General features: G+C 45.2%; 1 protein-coding gene across 1 annotated transcript; it reads right to left on the reverse strand.

Annotated features, from left to right (window-relative positions):
- Positions 1 to 15,371: 15,371 nt before the first annotated feature.
- Positions 15,372 to 19,246, reverse strand: Aicda (activation induced cytidine deaminase; the record flags this gene model as incomplete). Its single annotated transcript, XM_050164042.1, has 4 exons — positions 15,372 to 15,425; positions 15,878 to 15,963; positions 16,590 to 16,860; positions 19,082 to 19,246. Coding segments are annotated over 4 exons (576 nt in total), but the record flags the coding sequence as incomplete, so codon positions are not given.
- Between the last annotated feature and the right edge of the window lie 1,195 nt (positions 19,247 to 20,441).

The following is a 20,441-nucleotide window of genomic DNA, read 5'->3' on the forward strand; positions in this document are numbered from 1 at the left end:
TTTTCAACTCCATCAAAGACTCCAGAAGGATAAGATATTACCTAAGCAAACAGGAAGTGCACTGTAAGCAACTTCCAAAACTCTAGAATTGACAGAGACATCTCACTGCCTGACAGTCATCCAAAGTTCTTCTGTACCATTGGGGCATCCACCTTCAGCCCACAGGCCCATAGTATTCAGCAGACTTTTCCGTGAAGCAGGAAATTTCAAAGATAGTTCCACCTATATTGGCAGCTTGTCAGTCACTTTTTTCTGTATTCTGCAGAATGTCTAGAAGACTCTTTCATGAAGCAGGAACCTCAAAGGACCATCTCACCTTTAGGCAAGTTAAACAGTCATTGCTCTGTGGGTCCTGCATGTCCAGTTCACACAGCATACTATCAAGCAGTCTAGGCAAGAGCAATTTCTTGCCCAAATGGCTAACCGACTCCATAAGGAGCCTCTTCAATGCCCATCTTCCTCTTGAAGTAGATCGGTGCTGTCAGGAGCAGATGTGTCTCACTGTCATGAAAAATCCTAAGTTCTTAAACATTTTAAATGACATATTATGTTAGTCTTTGAGATATTTGAAGAATAACTATCAGCTGGGTGGTGGTGGCGCACACCTTTAATCCCAGCACTCGGGAGGCAGAGGCAGGCGGATCTCTGTGAGTTCGAGGCAAGCCTGGTCTACAAGAGCTAGTTACAGAACAAGAACCAAAAAGCTATGGAGAAACCCTGTCTCGAAAATCAAAAAAAAAAAAAAAAAAAAAGAATAACTATCCATCTGAAATATATATCTGTACATCTAGAAAGCCAAACTAACCTGACTACAAGCTTGACTACTATAGATGACTATCTATTGACCTATATTTCTTAGTTATACATTACATTTTTAAGTGAGCTGCACAAACACAATACCTTAATCAAGTTTAGAAATACATATACACAGTATAAAAAAACTGACCTTAAATTTGTATCAATAGACCAAGATTCATACCAGTGCAAATCTCTATAGTATATCCCCCTTTAAATGTAAACAAACATTTATAAACAATATTTTGGAATATGGGTATAGTTGTCTCCAAACTGCTTCCTGCTATTTATTGGGCAAAGTAATTTTTTGAGGGGGTGCTCAAGGCAATCTTTCAGGGGGTTTTGGTCCATCAGACAACATTAGTCTGGAAGGATTTCACAGGTTCTCATCCTCTGTGGAAACAAAAGAAGAACCTCTTTTCCAAAGCAACATATCCTTAGACTCAAATTCTGAAGTCACGATACCTTTAAAGTATATTTTTTGGTTTAGTTTAGCAGCTCGTACAATGAAATGTCTATCTGTACTTAACTCATTTACAGTCAAAAAATTCAAAGAAAACACAATAATATACATAGTCCAGACTCTTTGTGAATTTTCCATCTTTATGTGGCTTATTTTCCTTTACTCTTTTTAATCTATGACTGTCTGTACTCTGTCTACTTCTTTTCCAACTCTCTATACTCTTTCTCACTGAAAGAGGCTGGGCTTTACAAAGTCTATCTATGCCTCACATTTTAAAAATCATTTATTTATTATTATTATTACTTGTGTGGAAGGGGTTGTGTGTGTATGCCATGGCACTTCTGTGAAGATCAGAGAACAACTTTTAGGGTTCTCTCTCTCCTTCTACTATCTACCCTGGGGAATGAATGAGGATTGTCAGTTTAAAAAAGTAGTTTATTACTATTATTTTTATCCCCAAGTCATCTTAACAGCCCTATATCTATACATTTAAAAAAAACTTCAGTGAAAGATACCATTTACCAATTATTATTGTATTTGTTTGGCTCCCAGCACCCAATGGAGTTTGTCTGTGAGAAAAACGAGGAAAGGTGTTTGTAGTTTGGGGATCAAGGCTTCCCACCTCATTAGAGCCAAACTCAGCATTTTTTTTTTTTTTTTTTTGCTTTGATTTGTTTCTGTTTTGAGACAGGGTCTCAAAAAGCTTCCAATTCACTATGTAGTTATGGATGACCTTGAACTCCTGAGTCTCAACATTTTTGTCTTTTATCCATCCACCTGTCCATCTGGGACCCAGAACTCAGCTGTGGTCTCCTCTCTTTCCAGTTCACTCTGTCTTAGATCCTGCTCCCTTCTCTCCTGGCTACTTCTTATCACAGAAACCCTTCAGGCTTTGAGCACATTTTCTTGACTCCAGTCATGCACTTCTATCTTGAAAGACATCTTAACCGTGTATCATCTCTTGTTCTAATGAAAAGGTTTGTATTCGGCGTGGCAGCATGCCCTCTGATCTCTGTACTCAAGAGGCTGAGGAGGGGGACCATGAGTCAGAGACCAGCCACTGGGCTACCCATTGAGACTCTGTCACAAACAACCAATCAAACAAAAGAGGGAACAGGGCGATTGCTTAGTGGGCAAAAACCATTGCCCAACAAACCCAGGCAGAAAGCCAGGCAAAGTGACGTGAATCCAGGGTCAATGGACCCAAGGACCGTGGACTGAAATCTCTTAATCCATGCACTGAAATAAATCTTCCTTCTTAATAAATAAAATCAACCTTGGGTCAGGAAAAGGACCTAGCAACTTTGTGACAGAAACTAGTCATAGAGAGTCAGAGGGAGTCTGGAAGACAGAGAGATGCATAGGAAGTAGTAGGGAGGGGCTTCGAGTGGGGAAGTCAATTTTGGTTTGAAAGAACAGAAGGATGCTCTTTTTCAGAGACATCAGCGAAGAGGGAAGATCAGCTAGTTGCTCCTCAACCTTTCTGATCTAGCAGGTTTGTACCCCAACCTCTGACTGCCTAATCTTATTGATAAATAGAATAATGAGTTTTAGTTAAAGCTGTATTTGATGGCAGGAGGCAGATCCAGCAGTATGTAAACGTCTCACTGGGCCGCCGAGGAAGAAGTGGGCCAGTAACCATGGAGCAGTAATTAAAGATTCAGGTGCAGCTTCTGTGCCAAAAATAAAACAGCTCAAAGGCAGAGAGACCCTAAAGTTCATTCCCAGTGACAAACTTACTCCAACAAGGCCACATCTCCTAAACTTGGTGGCCATTCTTATTTGAATTACCACAAGAATGTAGATCAATAGTATAACACTTATCTAGCCTGTGTGGGGCTCTGGGTTTAATCCCCAGCACTGAAAAAAAAAAAAAAAAAGAAAGAAAGAAAGAAAGAAAGAAAGAAAGAAAGAAAGAGAAAAGATAAGGGAAGACAAAAAAGGCAAGAGAGATTAAAATGTATCCTTACCTCTGTCTTCTAAGGTTGTGTTATTCCCATGTACCCGTTTCTTCTCTGCCATATGTCTTAAAATAGTCACATCCACTCATTATCATTCATTATCTATTTATAGCACCAATGTTCAACTACATTATTCTTAAAAATTTGACATCTATTATGTGCTTTTAACCTACCCTTTTTTAGGTTTTTGTTACGTTTTAAAAACAGAATTAATTGATTTTACTTTTCTGGTATAAGTGTTGTGGCCCCAGCAGGAGCCTGGATCTTCTGAAAAAAAAAAAACAAACAAAAAAAAAAAAACCACTCTGGTGTGAATCTTCACCAGCCGGTCAGTGAATTCCTGATAGGGAAACTTGGTAGACAGTCTCTTTCCAGAGGTCAGGGTGGAGTAGTTGTGGGTCTGGGAGATGTGTCAAAGATGGCCTTGGTGAAGTTGCCCAGGGTGAAGGTGAATCAGTACTGGCTAACCAGCAGCTTTTGGGGAACAGAGCAAAGACGATTTCAGTACCTCTGGGGCCAGGGATGAGGGGTACCAGCACAGAGCCGCAGGGTGTGGGACTCGCCAGACTTGCTACCCAGGTATCCTCTCTTTACAGGGACAATGGAAAGCTTGGGAAAACTAATGGTCTCTTGGATGGCAGTGACTACTACCTCCATAGAGCACTTAATGTTGGGTCCACGGAGGTCACACAAAGATGGGGACAGACCACCAAAGTATAGTAAACCAGAAGCAAACTTTATTCCAGGAAAAAAAAAATTAAAAATCTCCTAGGAGCACAAAAAGTTTATCAGCTAGCTGAGACCATAGCCAGAGATGGACTTGTAAGGCTGTGGCAAGGAACAGCTTCTGAACCTCAGCTTTTAAAAGTAAGGATTAGGCAATAGCAAAAGCATTTTTAATCTTGAAACTTAGACACAGATTGCCCGTCTTTGCAGTAGTTAGTACCAGGGTTTTTCAGTTAAACTAGTGTTTGTAGTTAGCCCATTGTTTCTCTCTGGCTTTGCTGATGGTGTTTACTGCCCTCTGCATTCCCGACACTGCCAGTTTGCATAGCAGGGAAGGGTATGAGACAATATAAAACCAAAAAGTCACATACATCTCATCAGTTAAAAGTTAACTCAGCTCACATCAATTGCTGGTCATGTGTGGCCAGGGGCGTTATCTAAAAGCTGATCCTCAGTTTTGCCGAGTGTCCCTCAGTTTGCAGAGAGCTGCTTTAGCCTTGCAAATGTGTAAAACAAAGTAACCCACTTTTAATAGTCAATCCTTAAACTGCTGGGACAGCTGCTGACAGCCTGCTCTCATTCTCCCAGGCTTACAGCTTTATATTTCTTTATTTCCTACCTCCTTATTTTTGGAGTCTACACTTCTATATTCTTATTCTTGGACTCTTCACCACATACACTCGGAGGTAACATCATCATGCTTTTAACAACCGTTATCACACCAGAGACTCAGCTGCTCAGATAACCACTCTGTCCCGGCTCTTGAGCTGGCTGGGTACAGTTCAGTCTATAGTATCACTGTAGAACATAATAAATTGTTCACGCACATTCTGGAAGCTAGCAGAAGAAGCCATAAACAGGTCAAGTTCCAGTTCTGTTTCCTTCTGCTGGGGCCCCAGGCAAGTTAGTCAGCTGTTTCTGTTTCCTCCTCAATACAATGAGAATGCTGACGTTGCCGTTGCGAAACAGGGCTGTGAAAACGAAACCTAAGCCACAACGTCATAGGCCAAGTGATTTTCTTCCTGTAAATGTTCCCAGAGTGCTGGGACACTGGCAGGAAATTCAGAGTGAACAGGCAGACTCATCAGTCAATCAGGTCTTGAGTCTTGATTCTATGTACTGCGTTGCATGGGTAAAAAAAAAAACCAACGGCAGCAAAACCCAGCAGATGTCTGTATGACATTCATCGTGGACCAAGTACGGAGTGTCTCACACTCAGAGATCTACGCCTCTGCCTCCGGAGTGCTGGGGTTAAAGGTGTGCACCACTACTGCCTGGCAAACTCATTTATTCTTACCAGCTGCCTCCAGTATTACTTTGGAAAGGAGCAAAACTTCAACACAAAAAGTTCAAATGATTCGACCAAGGCCACCGAGCTGCTGAACTTTTAAGTCCCTCTCCCTCAGGAAAGAGGAAGCAGCCTTTTGTGAACAAAAGAGCATTTCTGGCACCTTTCTTTATAAATACCAGACTTAGTTTTCTCCAGATTTTATAATTCAAAAATAACCTTTGGAGGAAGTCAGCTTCGGCCCTGACACTGCCCGGGGATGGGAAGCGATTTGACCTTTCATTAAATGGGCATGGGTGCATTGAATATTTCTCCTCCATCCCGAAATGCATATGCTCACTTTAAAGTATGAAGTGATGTCTCTGGGAGCTTGGGTGGCCCCCAGTCCTGTTCCGTTACGAAAGAGTAACTACAGCGGGAGTTGGTGACAGAGGAACCAATAAGTGTGACTCACTTCCGGAATACCTCCCCGACTTCAGGGCAAGCAAATCCCCAGATGTGTGCACCGGTGTGTAGACTTGGTTGGTGGAGTCTGACCCGCCCACAGAGGTACACCATGTTTACACACTATAGTTAGAAGGGCGCTAATCTGGTTTTCAGTTATAAAGGGAACACGAGCCTCAGCTGTCACACTGAGTACCCTGAGAACTGGTATCTGAGAAACAGGACAGAGACAGCGTCTCAAATTGAAGTCCATACATTGTCAGGGCTGGAGACGGGGCGCGGTCCACAGATCGTTTGCCTAGCTTTCGGGAGGTCCGATGTTCGATTTTCAGAACCTCAGAAGCCAGGAGTGCTGCCGTGGGCTATCCATCCAGAACTGGATAGGTGGTGGCAGAAGAATCACGTGTCCAAGGCCGTCTTTGGCTCCACCGTGAGTGTGAGGCAGCCTGAGCTACGAGATAGACACTGTCTCAAAAAGAGTTCCTCTACATCTCAACTCAAGTGCTCTGGCTCCTGGAAGAACTGGTTTTATTTTTGCTATTTTTGTTGTTGTTGCTTTTCCCTCCTCTTCATGTGTTACGTTTGAAAAGAGGTCTTTCTATATAGCCCCATCTGACCTCAATCTCATGATTCCCCTGCCTCTTCTCCCAAGTACAGACACAGTCTACCACATCCGGCTTACCCCCCAGCCCTCCACACACACATTATTCCTTCGGTGTCAGGGATTGAATCCAGGACCTTCCCAATAGCGAGAAGGTACCCTACCACTGAGCTACACTCTCAGCTCCTGGCCCTTCCCCACAGCGAGTAGGTACCCTACCACTGAGCTACACCCTCAGCTCTTGGCCCTCCCCCACAGCGAGAAGGTACTCTACCACTGGGCTACACCCCCAGCTCCTGGCCCTCCCCCACGTGAGTGGGTACCCTACCACTAAGGTACACTCTCAGCTCCTGGCCCTTCCCCACAGCGAGTAGGTACCCCACCACTGAGCTACACCCTCAGCTCCTGGCCCTTCCCCACAGCGAGAAGGTTCTCTACCACTGAGCTATACTCTCAGTTCCAGGAATAACTGCTTTACCACAGAGCCGCCCATGTCTAGTGAGTATCGCATGCGCATAGCAGGCACCGTGCCAGAACCTGGTATCGTGACTAAATGGATGGAACAGCTGAACCACCCTCGGACACAGGCTGCATCCGAAGCCCTTTTCCTTTGCCGCCTAAGTCATCGCTGTTTATGCCACAGCAAATCCTATGAAGTCCTGTCTCGTGTGAAAACATTCCAGTGGTAGTAAAGAGACCATTGAAATCTTGGGAAAGGACACCTAGGGTTTAGACTACAAGGAAAGGCAACCACAGGTCCCGGTTTGCTCTTTATACAGGCTGATTTGCAGGACATTTGTGGAACCTTTTCGATCGTTGTCGTCTACATCTTTGGCTTAATTTCTTATTTAGACCTCATGTCTAATAAGGAAACATGACACCTCGGTGAGATTTAAATTGGAAAGTAAAAGAAACCAAATTGCATGGACCATGACAGTTTTAAAGCCCCAGGGGCCGATTCTATTTGATTAGCACTCAAAAGTTGTTGTTTGTGCCGTGCAGATTTCACGGTCTGAAGACTAGAACATCTTGATGTGCATACAGCTGACCAGGCTCTGGGCCTGTCTCCCAAGGTGGCTCTCTCTCCAGCTAACTCTGCCACTCCCTGGTTATCAGATCTCCCAGAGAAGAGGGGACTGGCCCAGGGATTCTTCACTATCTTGTTTTTGGCACCTCCTTTAATTTAATCTTATAAACCATCCTCTCATTAAATGCTCATTAAGTTTCCTAGATACAGTTACCTTCTGCAGATAGAATCTCATTTTTATGAAATTAATAGGTAATGCATTCTTAACTCTTCCAGGATTCTGAGATATGGCAGGAAATAGTAACTTGAAGGGAAGGGTATGTTAATATGTCTATTAAAGTTTCAGGAGCCAAGAATAAAGTAGAGGCTATGTTCAACTTGCAGACCCATGTGGAAAGGAACCCAGAACAATGCATATCCAGCCATGGGTGCAATTCCCAGGGCAGCCTTTTCCTCAGAGACAGCCAACAGGCCAGAGGATGGCTGGTACTGCCTCAGTGTCTGTTCTTTGTTCATCTTTATTGGGACTGGATGCAGCTCGTGGACCAGAAGAGACAGGAAGGGTGTTTGAATAGAGAGAGGAGGATCCATAGAGTCTTGTGATAGAGCCCAGGCTGGCTGGGAACTTATGAGCCTCCTATCTAAGTCTAAGTGCTGGGGTTAGAGGAGTGTGCCACCACACCTGGAAACAGTAATCGTGAAGTTCATGCACAAACAAAAAGTATGAAATTATTGCACATCATGAAAATTTAGTTCTCGTAAGGAAATAAAACTAACACATCTTAAACCTCAGAATGATAGGAACCTGTTGATAATGGTTGTTAAAACACAGTTGGAGACTGGGTGTGGTGGTGCTGGCCTCACTTCTCACTAAGTAAATAATAAAGGTTTAACATTGTGTTTTAATTGTTTATCTTTTGTTGTTGTAGAGATAGGCCCAGATTGATCTCAGTTTTACTAAGTAGCATATATATAAATCATAAGCTACAATCCTGTCGGGGTTAGAGGACAACTCGCAGGAGTCTGTTTTCTCCTTTCACTTTTACATGGGTTCCAAGGATTGAACTCAGCTCGTCAGACTTATGTGACAAATGCATTAAATGTCTGAGGCATTTTAAAGGGCTGACCTTGAACTTCTGACCCTCCTGTTCCTGTGCTCTGAATGCTGGAATTGAAGGCTGTATCCCCATACCCTGAACCCAGGACTTGGTGCGCACTGGCAAGTGCTCTCCCTACCAAATAGTTCCACTCTCAGTCCCGAGTTATTGTCTTCACTGGATTGAATATTTATTTATGTTTCAAAAGACTAGAAATATCAGTTTCTGTGAAAAGAAGTTCTCTGAGTCCCAATTCAAAATTTCAAATAGTGTTTCTCTGGATACATGGACTTTAAGACTTTTTATTCCCTCTGAGACAGGGCCTTGGCTATCTTGGAACTAACTCTGTAGACCAGGCTGGCTTAGAACTCACAGAGATCCTCCTGCCTCTGCCTCCTGAGTGCTGGGATTAAAGATGTATGCCACCATCGCCTGGTTTAAGACTGCTTTAAAAAAGATTATTTATATTTTTTAATTTATGTGTGTGTGTGTTTGAATACCACATGTATGCAGGTGTTCATGGAGGCCAGAAGAGGATGTTGGATCCCCTGAAGCTGGAGTTACAGTTGTTCATGATGTGGTGCTGGGGACTGAGCTTGGGTCCTCTGGGAGACCAAGAAGGACTCTAAGCTGATGGAGGAGGGCCATCTTTCTATCTGTTGTTTCATTGGCTAATTAATAAAGAAACTGCTTGGCCTTTAATAGGACAGAAAATTAGGTCAGCGGAGTAAACAGAACAGAATGCTGGGAGAAAGAAGCCGAGTCAGTCAGTCGCCATGATTCTCCCGCTGGACACAGACGCAGGTTAAGATCCTCCCTGGTAAGCCACCAGCTAGTGGTGCTACACAGATTATTAGAAATGGGTTAATCAAAGATGTGAGAATTAGCCAATAAGAGGCTAGAACTAATGGGCCAGGCAGTGATTAAAAGAATACAGTTTCCGTGTAATTATTTCGGGTAAAGCTAGCCAGGTGGCGGGACGCAGCCTGCCGCCGCCGTTGCTTCAACACTAAGCTACTGAGCTACCTCTTCAGTCCCAAGATGTTTCGACTTTCTTGAATCGGAGTGTGTGTGTGTGTGTGTGTGTGTGTGTATTATGTCTGCACAGAGATGAGCACAGTGCATCAAGTTTGGGAAGAACGAGTGAACAATTAATACACTAGTATGAATTTTAGTGAAGTCTCCTTAAAAACAATTATCACCACCACCACAGAGTGAGTATTAGTAAAATGAAATAAAAATTATGAAGTGTGAGCTGCTAAGATGGTTCACCGTGTAAGAGCACATGTCATGTGGTTAGCATGAGAAATTGCCCCTATAGGCTCAGCTACCTGACCTTGGTTCCCAGGCGGCCCAGTTCGTGGGTGCTGTTTGGGAGGTCTGTCTGGAAGTGCTGTGGGAATACAGCACCAGGGGCGGGTGGGCTTGAACACCTCACAGTATCGCCCACTTCCAGTTCAGTCTCTGCTTGGTGCTCAACTTCCTGCTTCTCACATCAAGCCTGCCACCTGATGCCTCCACCCCACCAGGATGGTGTCTTGTCTCTCTGGTACTAAAGGTGAATACACAAACTCTCTCTTCTGTAAGTTGCCCCGGTCACAACAACCAAAAAGTAACATACACACATAATAATAATAATAATAATAATAATAATAATAATAATCTAAAATCAATTAGTGACTGTCATGGCCATTTCAATAGACAGAGCAGCAGCTGCCGTTGACTGAAGAGTTTGGTGTGTCAATGGCCCCGAGGGAGAAGCGTCTGAAAAGAGTGAATTTATTGCTTGCTGTAGAGAATGGAGCATAACATGAGTAGAAACAATTCTAGAGTTTGGGCTTTGCTGAGGCGATAGAAAAGGAGGGTTTGTTGAGGGCAGTGTGTGTTCTGTGGTTGGGTTTGTGACTAAGCCTTATGTCTAGGGAGGGCACCTAGGACAGAATAAAGCTGAGCTCACTGGAGAGAGGGAGAGTGTGGTACTTTGTCACAGAGGGAGGCGGGACTGTTCTAAGAGAGAGGTACAGATTGACTTCACCAACCTGGATCAGGCTCCGGGAGTCCAATACCAGGCGGTTTCTTCCCAACGTATTTAAACCCAGTACAGTCTGGGAGACGCTTCCCAGTGTGATAGAATCCCCTGTAATTACACTGAAACTCAACTCAGAGTACACGTCCTTTCTTCCAGGAAGGTGGGCTCTAGAGAGGATCGAAGGGTCTGGCTTGGTGTGCAGTTAGCTAGAGGTCATTTGGGCCATTAGCCACCTCTGGTCCTGGCTGTGGAGCCTGGTGGTGCCTCTGGCTGTCAGGGTCATTTAGATTGCTAGTCACCTCCAGTCTTAGCTGTAAGAACTTGGTACAGCCAGCCAACAGATGACACACCACCAGGCTGTCTGTCATTCCCCGTTCTCAGCTTTCTGAAGAAACAGTTATTCAGAAGAATGGGTTTTACCTCTTTCCCATCGAAAGACCATTTTGCTGCTAAATATTCCTGGTTTCTCTGGAGACCCGTGGGCTCAAGGACCTCCCTGCTATGCTCCCAACAACTTTGCAGGCAGCACATTCAGTCAAAATCACAGAGTGATTTTAATTTCTCAGACTAACGGCGTCTGAAGTTGGCGTCTCATGGAGAGTCCGTGCAGTAGGAACCACTACGGCTTCCCCGTGAGCCTGGACCAGCTTGCAACTCTTATGGGCTGTTTACCTTTCATCTTGGGGAGGAGTTAGCTATTTAGGGGCCGCTTGTGGTGGTGTGTGTTTGTAATCCTACTACTCAGGAGATGGAGCAGAAGGGCTGGGCAAAGTAATCAATTAGTTAAAACAATAGCTCAGCCGAGCGGTGGTGGCACACACCTTTAATCCCAGCACTTGGGAGGAAGAGACAGGCAGATCTCTGTGAGTTCGAGGCCAGCCTGGTCTAAAGCATGAGTTCCAGGACTGCCAGGGCGATACAGAGAAACCCTGTCTCGGAAAACCAAAAAACAAACAAATAAAAAACCAAAAACAAAACCAACCAACAAACCAAACAAACAAAAAACCCAGAAAAACAAAAGAATAAACACCAAAAACTCCAATTCACAGAATTCTACTAATTTTATTGGAAAATGCCTCCCTCTGCGTGAGTCCCTGCACCCAAAGCTAAGCAGATCCTCATTTCCTTCTCCCTCCACCCCCACAACCAGAGTTTAGGGGTCTCTGTGGGTTTACCAGTTGTCAGCATTGCTCTGTTCTGACTCGCTGTGTTTGAGACAGCGTCTCATGTGTCCCACACTGGCCAGGAGCTCACTGTGTACTCACATCTGGCTGGGGGCTTCCCATCGTCCTAGCTCATCTCCCGAGGGCTGGGATTACAGGTGAGCATCACCACAGCTGGGCTCTTTCTTACTCGGGCCATTGGACACTGGGAATCGTACAGTGTGCGGATTTCTGGGTGTTTCTCTCACAGGGCTCGAAGTTTTCTTTTTAAATTAATTAGTAATTTGTGGGAACAGCCGCCCCGAGTTATGATATCCCTGCCCCCATTTGAGGTGCTTAACTGCAAAGAAAAACATGTTTGACATAAAAATTACCCTCTGCTCCTGGAGTAGGGGAAGGACTCTTGAGTGCACAGTCCCTCGCAGCCCCCTCCTCATTTGTCACCATGGTATAAAAGCCAGCCATAGCAGAACAATAAAGAAGCCGCTCCACCTCAATCTCATGCTCTGTGCATTCCTTCAATCCGGACACCCTTCGCCGATTTTCTTGGTCTTCAGGTCGTGCAGGCGTGGCAGTAATTCTCTTTTTATTTAAAATTGTGTTTACTCACTGTATGTGTATGGGGGCTGGCTCACATGCCATGATGCTTGTGAGGTCAGAGGTCAGCTTTGAGTTGGTTCGCTCTTCTATCATGTGAGCTCCAGGGATGCAACTCAGGCGGTCAGGGTTAGCCGAAGAGGTCTTTACCCACTCGACCACCTGGCTAGCCTAGCATCACGCGGTCACGGTATATTCATGCTTTAGCATGGACAGTACTTCATTCCTCTTATGAAATTTCGCCTGCGGATATGCCATGCTTTGCTTCTGCATTCACCATTCCTCAAATGGTGGGTATTTAAAGGTGCCATTTTTTGGCTATTACACATAATGTTATTTTGAATAGTCATGTACAAATTTTTGTTTGACCATATTTCTTTTGCGATTGTGGGTGCGTGTTCAGCCGTGTGTGTGTGTGTGTGTGTGTGTGTGTGTGTGTGAATCATTCCTCCGGCTCTATCCACCTTCTTTTTTTAAAAACAGGGTCTCATTATGTAAACCAGGCTGGCTTCAAACTAACAGAGGTTTTCCTGCCTCTATCTCCCAAGTGCTGTGGTTAAAGACTGAAGAGTCCAAAATAAGAATATAAAAATGTAGATTCCCAAAATAAGCAAAAGTAAATAAATATAAAGTTGTAAGCCTAGGAGAATAAAAACAGGCTGTCAGCAGCTTTCTCAGTAGCGTAAGGACGGACTATGAACAGTGGGTTACTCTGCTTTACAACCCATAGCTCTATTTGAGAGGCTGAAGTGGCCTCTGCAAACTGAGGATCAGCCTTTAGATACTTTTTGGTTGTGCATCTTCCTGTTCCCTTCCCTGCCAGGGGAAAACAACGGACTAGATATGAACACTAGTTTAACTGAAAAACTCTGTTAACGGAAGTTGCAAAGAAGGGCAATCTGTGTCTAAGTTTCACCTCAAGATTGTAAAAATCCCTTTGTTATTGCCTAAGGCTTGTTGCTTAGTGTAAAAAGGGAGGGTTCAAAAGCTGGCCTTTGCCACAACCTTACAAGTCCATCTCTGACTGCGGTCTCAGCCAGTTGATAAGCTTTTTGTGCCCTATGGAGATTTATTTTTTTTAACTCTTATTTTTTTCCTGGAATAAAGTTTGCTTCTGGTTTACTAGACTTCGACTGTCTGTCCCCGATCTTTGTGCAAACCCCACGGACCCAACAAGGTGTGCACCACCACCACCCTGTGATCTCCATGACTTTAATTTTATAAATAATTTTTGACATTATTTTATTCATTATTTATTATTATTCTATTATCGTCAAAACTTCCAAATTTTATTTATTTATCCAGTTTACTTGAAATGAGCCAGAATAAATTGGCTGTGGGGAAAAAAGTTTCTAAAAATCAAGAGACTAGCTGCTGAGAGATGGTGCTAATGTTTTAGATGGTTGCAGTTTTCTGTGCTGCTGTAGTAATTTCTAACGTTTCGCAGGTATGAGACTTCAGGAACCCACTTCGATATTTCAGAAGAGGAAATGGTGGCAGGAATGTCACTGGACGCTCTACAGCATAAAATAAAACACGAATAGATACAGGAAGTCATGATATTTATTTCCAACTCTTCCACAGCAGTTCACATACAATAAATACAGTTGTGTGCACAGGACTTCCTGTGGGTCTTTTAGTTGCATAATAAAGGTAATTGGGTAATAACCACACAGGGATGTTTATTCTGAATTCGTTTCTCACCATCGAAGGTAGTTGTTAGGGAGACTAGGTACACATAGGGACTATGGGTCTATGTTGGTTCCTTATATTTTGCTGGGTAAAACATAATTTCCTTTGTGGTCTTGCATTTTTCCTTATTAAGTATTACTTACCACCCCCACCACTGTTTTAAATAGGGTCTCACTGTGCAGCACAGGCTGGCCTCAAACTCGCCATCTTGTCCCCCTCTTATACAGTTCACAGTTTTGGGGAGAAGCATCGCACACATACAAAAACTGGAAAACCCTAACTGTTGGCAGTCCACCAACGAGAAGAGATCACCTCTCGATACTCAAGCAGCTCCCAGGTGTCCCTTACTAGAAGTCTGTGGTGTTTCTAAAGCACAGGCTCCTTTAAGAGTCGTGAGGGAAGGAGACAGAGTGATGCAGCCATTTCTGCCGCCTCCCATCTCCGCATGCTTCTCGGGGCTCCCACAGCGGCACCGAGTTGGACCAGAGCACCCGGAGGTTCACCTCCTCCGTGGTCGGTCGCAGCCACTGTGAGGAGGACGCGGGGAGAATCTGCCATTTCTACTGGGAAACAAGCGGCTCTGATGACTGTTGGCTCTGGATTCGCTGCTCCTTTCTTTATTGCAAGGCACCAGCTACTTAAAAAAAAATAAGGATGTTTAATTCATCCCTTCCAGAGAATGAAGGCTGTTTAAGAGATGCGCTGGGAAAATTGACTTAAACTCTTGAACTCTTATGCTAGATCAGATTGCAAAGAAGCTGATGACATTAAAAAAAAAAAGTCTGTGTTCCCAGAGCGTTCATTTCCAGATTTCTTCATAGTCCTCTTCCGCCTTTTAAGATCCTTTATTATAACTACCCAGAACTGATCACACACAGCTCAAAGCCCACCCAAGCCCTCTCACATACAAATATTTAAAAGCACGACAGACAATGAAAACGTACGGCGCACGCGTGCATATTAATGCTTTGGCGAGAGCGGTTTATGGTTGGTCCCGCTCCCTCACCAGGACAGACCACAAACTATGACCTGGGGGGGGGGGGGGAAAGGCTTCCTTGAAAGTGAGCCCCAAAGAAAGAGAGTAGAAAAATCTGTCACTGATACCGCTGATAATTCAAAGGAATAAAAACACAGAGGGTGCGTGTAACAAATCGCGTGACCGTCTCCATATGCTCTTCTAAGCATAAGCCTTGTGTTTCCATCCTGCTTAAAACTCAGAGAGAAACGTCACTATGGTCCAAAGTCATGAAATTCTGTTGTTCTCCAGCAGATGGCGATGTTGCTCTCAGAGCTGCCAGCTGTGTCGTCTCTCTGGAGGTCCTATGCTATTTTGCATAGCAAGCATTTTTTAAAAGTCATATAATTTCCCCCCTACACTCTATGAAAATGAGCATTTAAGAAGAAAAACGGATACTTGAAGGATTGTTTTCCTATCCACTCTCTCCAGCAGAGAAATTTCATCACATGTGACATTCCCGGAGGTTGCTATCAAAGTCCCAAAATACGAAATGCATCTCGCAAGTCATCAACTTCATATAAGGGCTGCGGAGAAAGAGAGATATAGCCTCAGTGAACGGCTTCAAAATTGAGCTTGGGGGGGGGGGAAGCGTGTAAATGAAGTGGGTGGCTTGAGAGGAAAGTATACTGGGACCAGGGCCTTTTTAGGAGGGAGAATTCTGGCCTGGAAGGAACCCCATCTGAGGGGAGGGTAATAACAGGAAGAGGTGAAGAGAAGGCGAGAGGAAGGAGTCTAAGTGGGGCTCTGCCCTGGGGAAAGACGGAAAAGGACGGAAACTGGACCGCAGGAACCCTGAAACATTCACCAGATAAAAAATGAGTGGTTCAGAAAATATCTAAGAGGCTCCAGTCAGGGGAGAGGGAGACAGAAAGAGGGAGAGGGAGATAGAGAGGGAGGGGAAGAGAGAGGGAGGGAGAGAGAGAGAGGGAGGGAGGGAGGGAGGGAGGGAGGGAGGGAAGGAGGGAGAGATTCTTACCAAAAGGATGCGCCGGAGCTGTCTGGTTAGACGGACAGAATTTTCATGCAGCCCCTCCCAGGCTTTGAAAGTTCTCTCTCGATTTTCTACAAATGTATTCCAGCAGTAGAAATAGTCTTAAAAGAAAAAAAAAAAGGCAAGATGGAAGTGTGTGTGTGTGGGGAGGGTACAGTGTGTAGGTGAAGGTCAGAAGTCGGAAGGTTAGAGGGTCCGAGGACAGTTCTCGAGACTTGCTTCTCTTCTTGCATCGTGTGGGGTTCCAGGATTCAAACTTAAGTCATCAAGGCAAAGACCCCTCTGAGCCATCTATCTATCTGACCCTCTTTTATTATTATTATTATTATTATTATTATTATTATTATTATTATTATTATTAGTCTGGTAAGGGCGGAACGCAGGGCTTTGCATATGCTGGACAAGAGTTCTGTCACTGAGCACACCCTCAGGGCCCCAACTTCTGTCCCTCAAATTCTGATCATTCTGAGACAGGTGCATACTCAGAATTCCAGCACTCAGAACGCAGGGGCCAGAGAGTTGCAAGTTGAAGGCTGGCCTGGGATAGTGAGACCCTGTCTCAAAAAACAAAGCAATACATTTGACATCGAAGAGGAATTGATAGTAGGTAGGGAGTCGCGCCCCCCCCCACCCCGTCCCCCTCCGAGCGCAGTCTCCCCGCTGACTAGCCTCACTCTAAATTGGGCATAACTCTCACCTTTGAAGGTCATGATCCCGATTTGGACACCGGCGCGGTGCAGTTTCCGCAGCCCCTCGGGCTCGGCCTTGCGGTCCTCGCAGAAGTAGAGGCGTGCGGTGAAAATCCTCAGGGTGAGGTTGGGGTTCCATCTTAGAAACTCAGCCACGTGCCGGGCACAGTCGTAGCAGGGGCTCCAGGAGGTGAACCAGGTGACGCGGTAACACCGGCCGGGGTCCAGGTCCCAGTCCGAGATGTAGCGTAGGAACAACAATTCCACGTGGCAGCCCGACTAGGGAGAGGGCAGAGAGCGCTAGTGACATGCCCTTCGACTTAGGGCCAGGGGCTGGGGGAAGGGGTGTCGCAACTGGCTGGCCTAGAACTCGGCATATAGACCAGGCTGGTCTCTAACTCATAGAGATCCACCTGCCTCAGCCTCCAGAGTGTTGCTCTGGAATCAAAGGCGTGCGCCACCACACGCAGCATACTGTTAATTTTCTTGTTAAGCGAGCTATTGTTGGAGTCAAGTCTATCTTCTTCCAGTCACAACGATGAACTGAGTTGCGACCAGAAGAAGAATCCTCCTTACAGGGATTACATTTGTGTTTCGAAAGTGCCTGTTTGGATGCAACATGTGAAACTGCACCGTGACCACTAGGTGGCGCCAGGACTATTTTGTGTGTGTGTGTGTGTGAGAGAGAGAGAGAGAGAGAGAGAGAGAGAGAGAGAGAGAGAGAGAGAGAGAGAGAGAGAGAGAGTCTATCTTGGCGTAGAAGTGGGGAGTGATTAAGTTGTGTGTGTGTGTGTGTTGTGTGCTCATCATGACTCTGATCATTGCAACAGTAGTAGGCCCACCTCCTATTGTGGAAAATAGTCTAAGACTCTGAAGATAGCTTTTAGTTTACTTAACTCTGTTGTTCTATTTCCTTAGTAGTAAATCGGGCTGGTGCTGTGAGCACTGCATGAGAAAAAAGATCAAGTACCAATTGATAGAACCATCTAGAAATACAGTGTGTCGTGGCTCCAAATAGGATTGTGTGCTAAAATGCTGCTAAGTTACCCTGTGAAAAGGTAGGCAAAAGAGACTACGTAATAAATCGCCAACTCCACGGGACCTTCCCTGGGAGTCCTGGAGACGCCCACGGGCACATGGAAGCCAATCTGCTACTCAGTGAACTCTGGTGGAAATACTTCTCTCAGGGAGCTGAAGGACTGATCTCATTACCCAGCAGGCGGGGCTTCTCTATGGCTTCCGAAAGAAGCTCGCCAGGTTAAACATGTTCGCTGGCCTCTGGTCTTTGTGATAGGAGGGAACAAAATTATTCAGATAAACAGAGTTGAGTTGATATCATTTTTCCCATTTTTTTCTCTTTGACTTTCAAAATAAATTTAAAGACAATGTACTTTTTTTTTTTCACTCAAGAAAGTGCTTGAGAAAGAACCCCGCGCTGAGGGGATAGAGCGCTGAGGGGCTGGACTTTGCTAGGGGTGGAGCTCGGGGTGGGCACTTGTCTGGCAAGGGCAGGTCCTTCATTTCATCTCTAGGACTGTGAAAATTATTACTTTTTTAAAGACAGGGTTTCTCTGTGTAGCCCTGGCTGCCCTGGAACTCACTTTGTAGACCAGGTTGGCCTCGAACTTGAGATCCGCCTGCCTCTGCTGGGATTAAAGGTGTGCGCCACCACCTGGCTGAAAATTAAAGTGTAAAAAAAATCAAAATACTCTTATTTTTTGTTTTTATTTATTTACTTTGGATTTTGCTATTTTTTTGGACACAGGGTCTCACTATGAAGCCCAGGCTGGCTTGAATTTATGGTAGTTCTCCTGCCTCAGCCCCCCAATCGCTGAAGATACATGCATAAAACACCAAGTTTGTTCTCTTACCTTAATGGTTTTTAAAGGCTATTTTTATTTAACGCGCATGGGTGCTTTGCCTGCATGTGCCTGGTACCCTTGGCGGCTAGGAGAGAGTGTTGGATCCCTGGAACAGGAATCATAGTTGCTGTGTGTTGCTGTGTGGGTGCTGGAATCAAGCCCAGGTCTTCCCAAAGGACACCAGGGGCTCTGAGCCCCAAGCAGCCTCTCCAGCCGCCTTCTTTACTTTCGTCTTAAAGCAGTTCAGAGGCTGGGGAAAGACAACAGAGGCTGGGGACAATTCTTGTCATTGAAGGAAGGTGTGCCATTAGGGTGCCCAGCATGACTGGGGAGGGCACTAACACCCTTCTGACCATGTCTAATGTGGGTGGATAGAACGTGAAAGGAATCCGAAGAAGCTGGTGGAGACAATCCAACAATCTGAAAAAAGTGCAGTGTGGTGGCGTATGCCGGTAATCACAGCGTGCAGAGGCAGGGGGATGGCCAGAGTTGGTCAGCTTGGGAGTATAGGTGTTTGCTTTCTCTCTCTCTCTCTCTCCGTTTCCCCTTCTCGTCTCCCTCCCCTTAGAGACAGTCTCATTACCAGTGGCACCCACAACTTAACGTCACTGCTACAACGTAGCCGGCACCAATGGTACCTTGTTGCGAAGGTGGCCGAAATCCAGCGAGAAGGAGGTGGCGCTGTCTCTTCTCTTAACCACGTAGCACAGGTAGGTCTCATGCCGACCCTTAGCCCAGCGGACATTTTTGAAGTGGTAAAGAAACTTCCTCCTTTTCATCAGAAGGCTGTGAACGAGAGTAGAAATTCAGGAATACTTCCTTGTCACCACGTCCTTCCTCCAGCTTTATTATTATCATTATTTATTGCTATTAATTATTATTGTTGAGGATTGAGTTGTGTGCACACTAGCTAAGTGCTTCACTGCTGAGTTGCATCACCGTACCTATTAAAATCATTATTTTAAAACTTTAATGATTATTTGGGTTAAAACCAGGAAGATAGTCTTGCTTCCTTTTCTGGATACCCGAGACACCCTCAGCTTTTCTGGATACCCGAGACAACCTTCAGTTTAAAATCCACCCATTTTTTTTCCCCACTTCAGATTGAGACCCAGTGGGAGAGCCCCATGACAGTCGCCCTCCACAGCTGTCTTCTAGCTGACGATGATGTAAAAGGATCTTTTCCTCGGTGTTATCGCTGTATTTCCAGCTTTTTCTCCTGTCTCTACCTCCATCTTCTGCATGGATCTCAAACTCCACGGGGTCAAGCAGTGGCCCTTACTCACCCAGGGCCTGCCCCTCTCCCCATCACAGCAGTCAAACTGGGTGGTCACTCCCCCCTCGATTGCTTCTTCTTCCTAGTTTTCATATTTAATTGATTTGGGTAAATTTGCAGTTTCTGCTGGGCGGTGGTAATGCATGACTAATTCCAGCACTCTGGAGGCAGAGGCCAGTGGGGATTTCTCAGTTCAAGGCCAATTTGGACTACACAGGGAGTTCCAGGACAGACAGGGTTACACAGAGAAACGCTGCCTCAAAAACAAAAGACAAAACAAAAAAAAATGTACGTTCTGTCAGAAAAGAAAATATTGCTCATTGACATTCTGAGAACTTGGAACATGGGAGACACAGCCTTAAAGGGCGTCTCTCTAACTTCTGCTCTCCTGGTCTCCCAGCTACCCCAAGAGTATCACAGAACCAGAGCTCCTGTCTCTGGGGTACCCCAAGAACACAGAACCAGAAACTCCAGCACAACAAAACAAAACCAGACCTAGAGAGGTAGTTCTCAGACAGGCACGCTGGCACACAAATCCAATTCCAGCACTTGAGCGGCAGAGGAAGAGCAGGAGTTCAAAGCCAGCCCAAGCTACTGAGGAAAGAAAAGTCATTCTCTTCCTTGAAGACCCTCATTCTATGGGAGTCCCATCCAACATCCAGGTAAAGGAACACTGCAGACAGGTCTTGCCGGATGTCCCCCCTCCCTCTCTAAGCACGGGG

This window comes from Alexandromys fortis, unplaced genomic scaffold (genome assembly GCF_014885135.2).
Source record: "Alexandromys fortis isolate MF-2015 unplaced genomic scaffold, M_Fortis_MF-2015_v1.1 scaffold_150, whole genome shotgun sequence".
Lineage (NCBI taxonomy): Eukaryota > Metazoa > Chordata > Mammalia > Rodentia > Cricetidae > Alexandromys > Alexandromys fortis.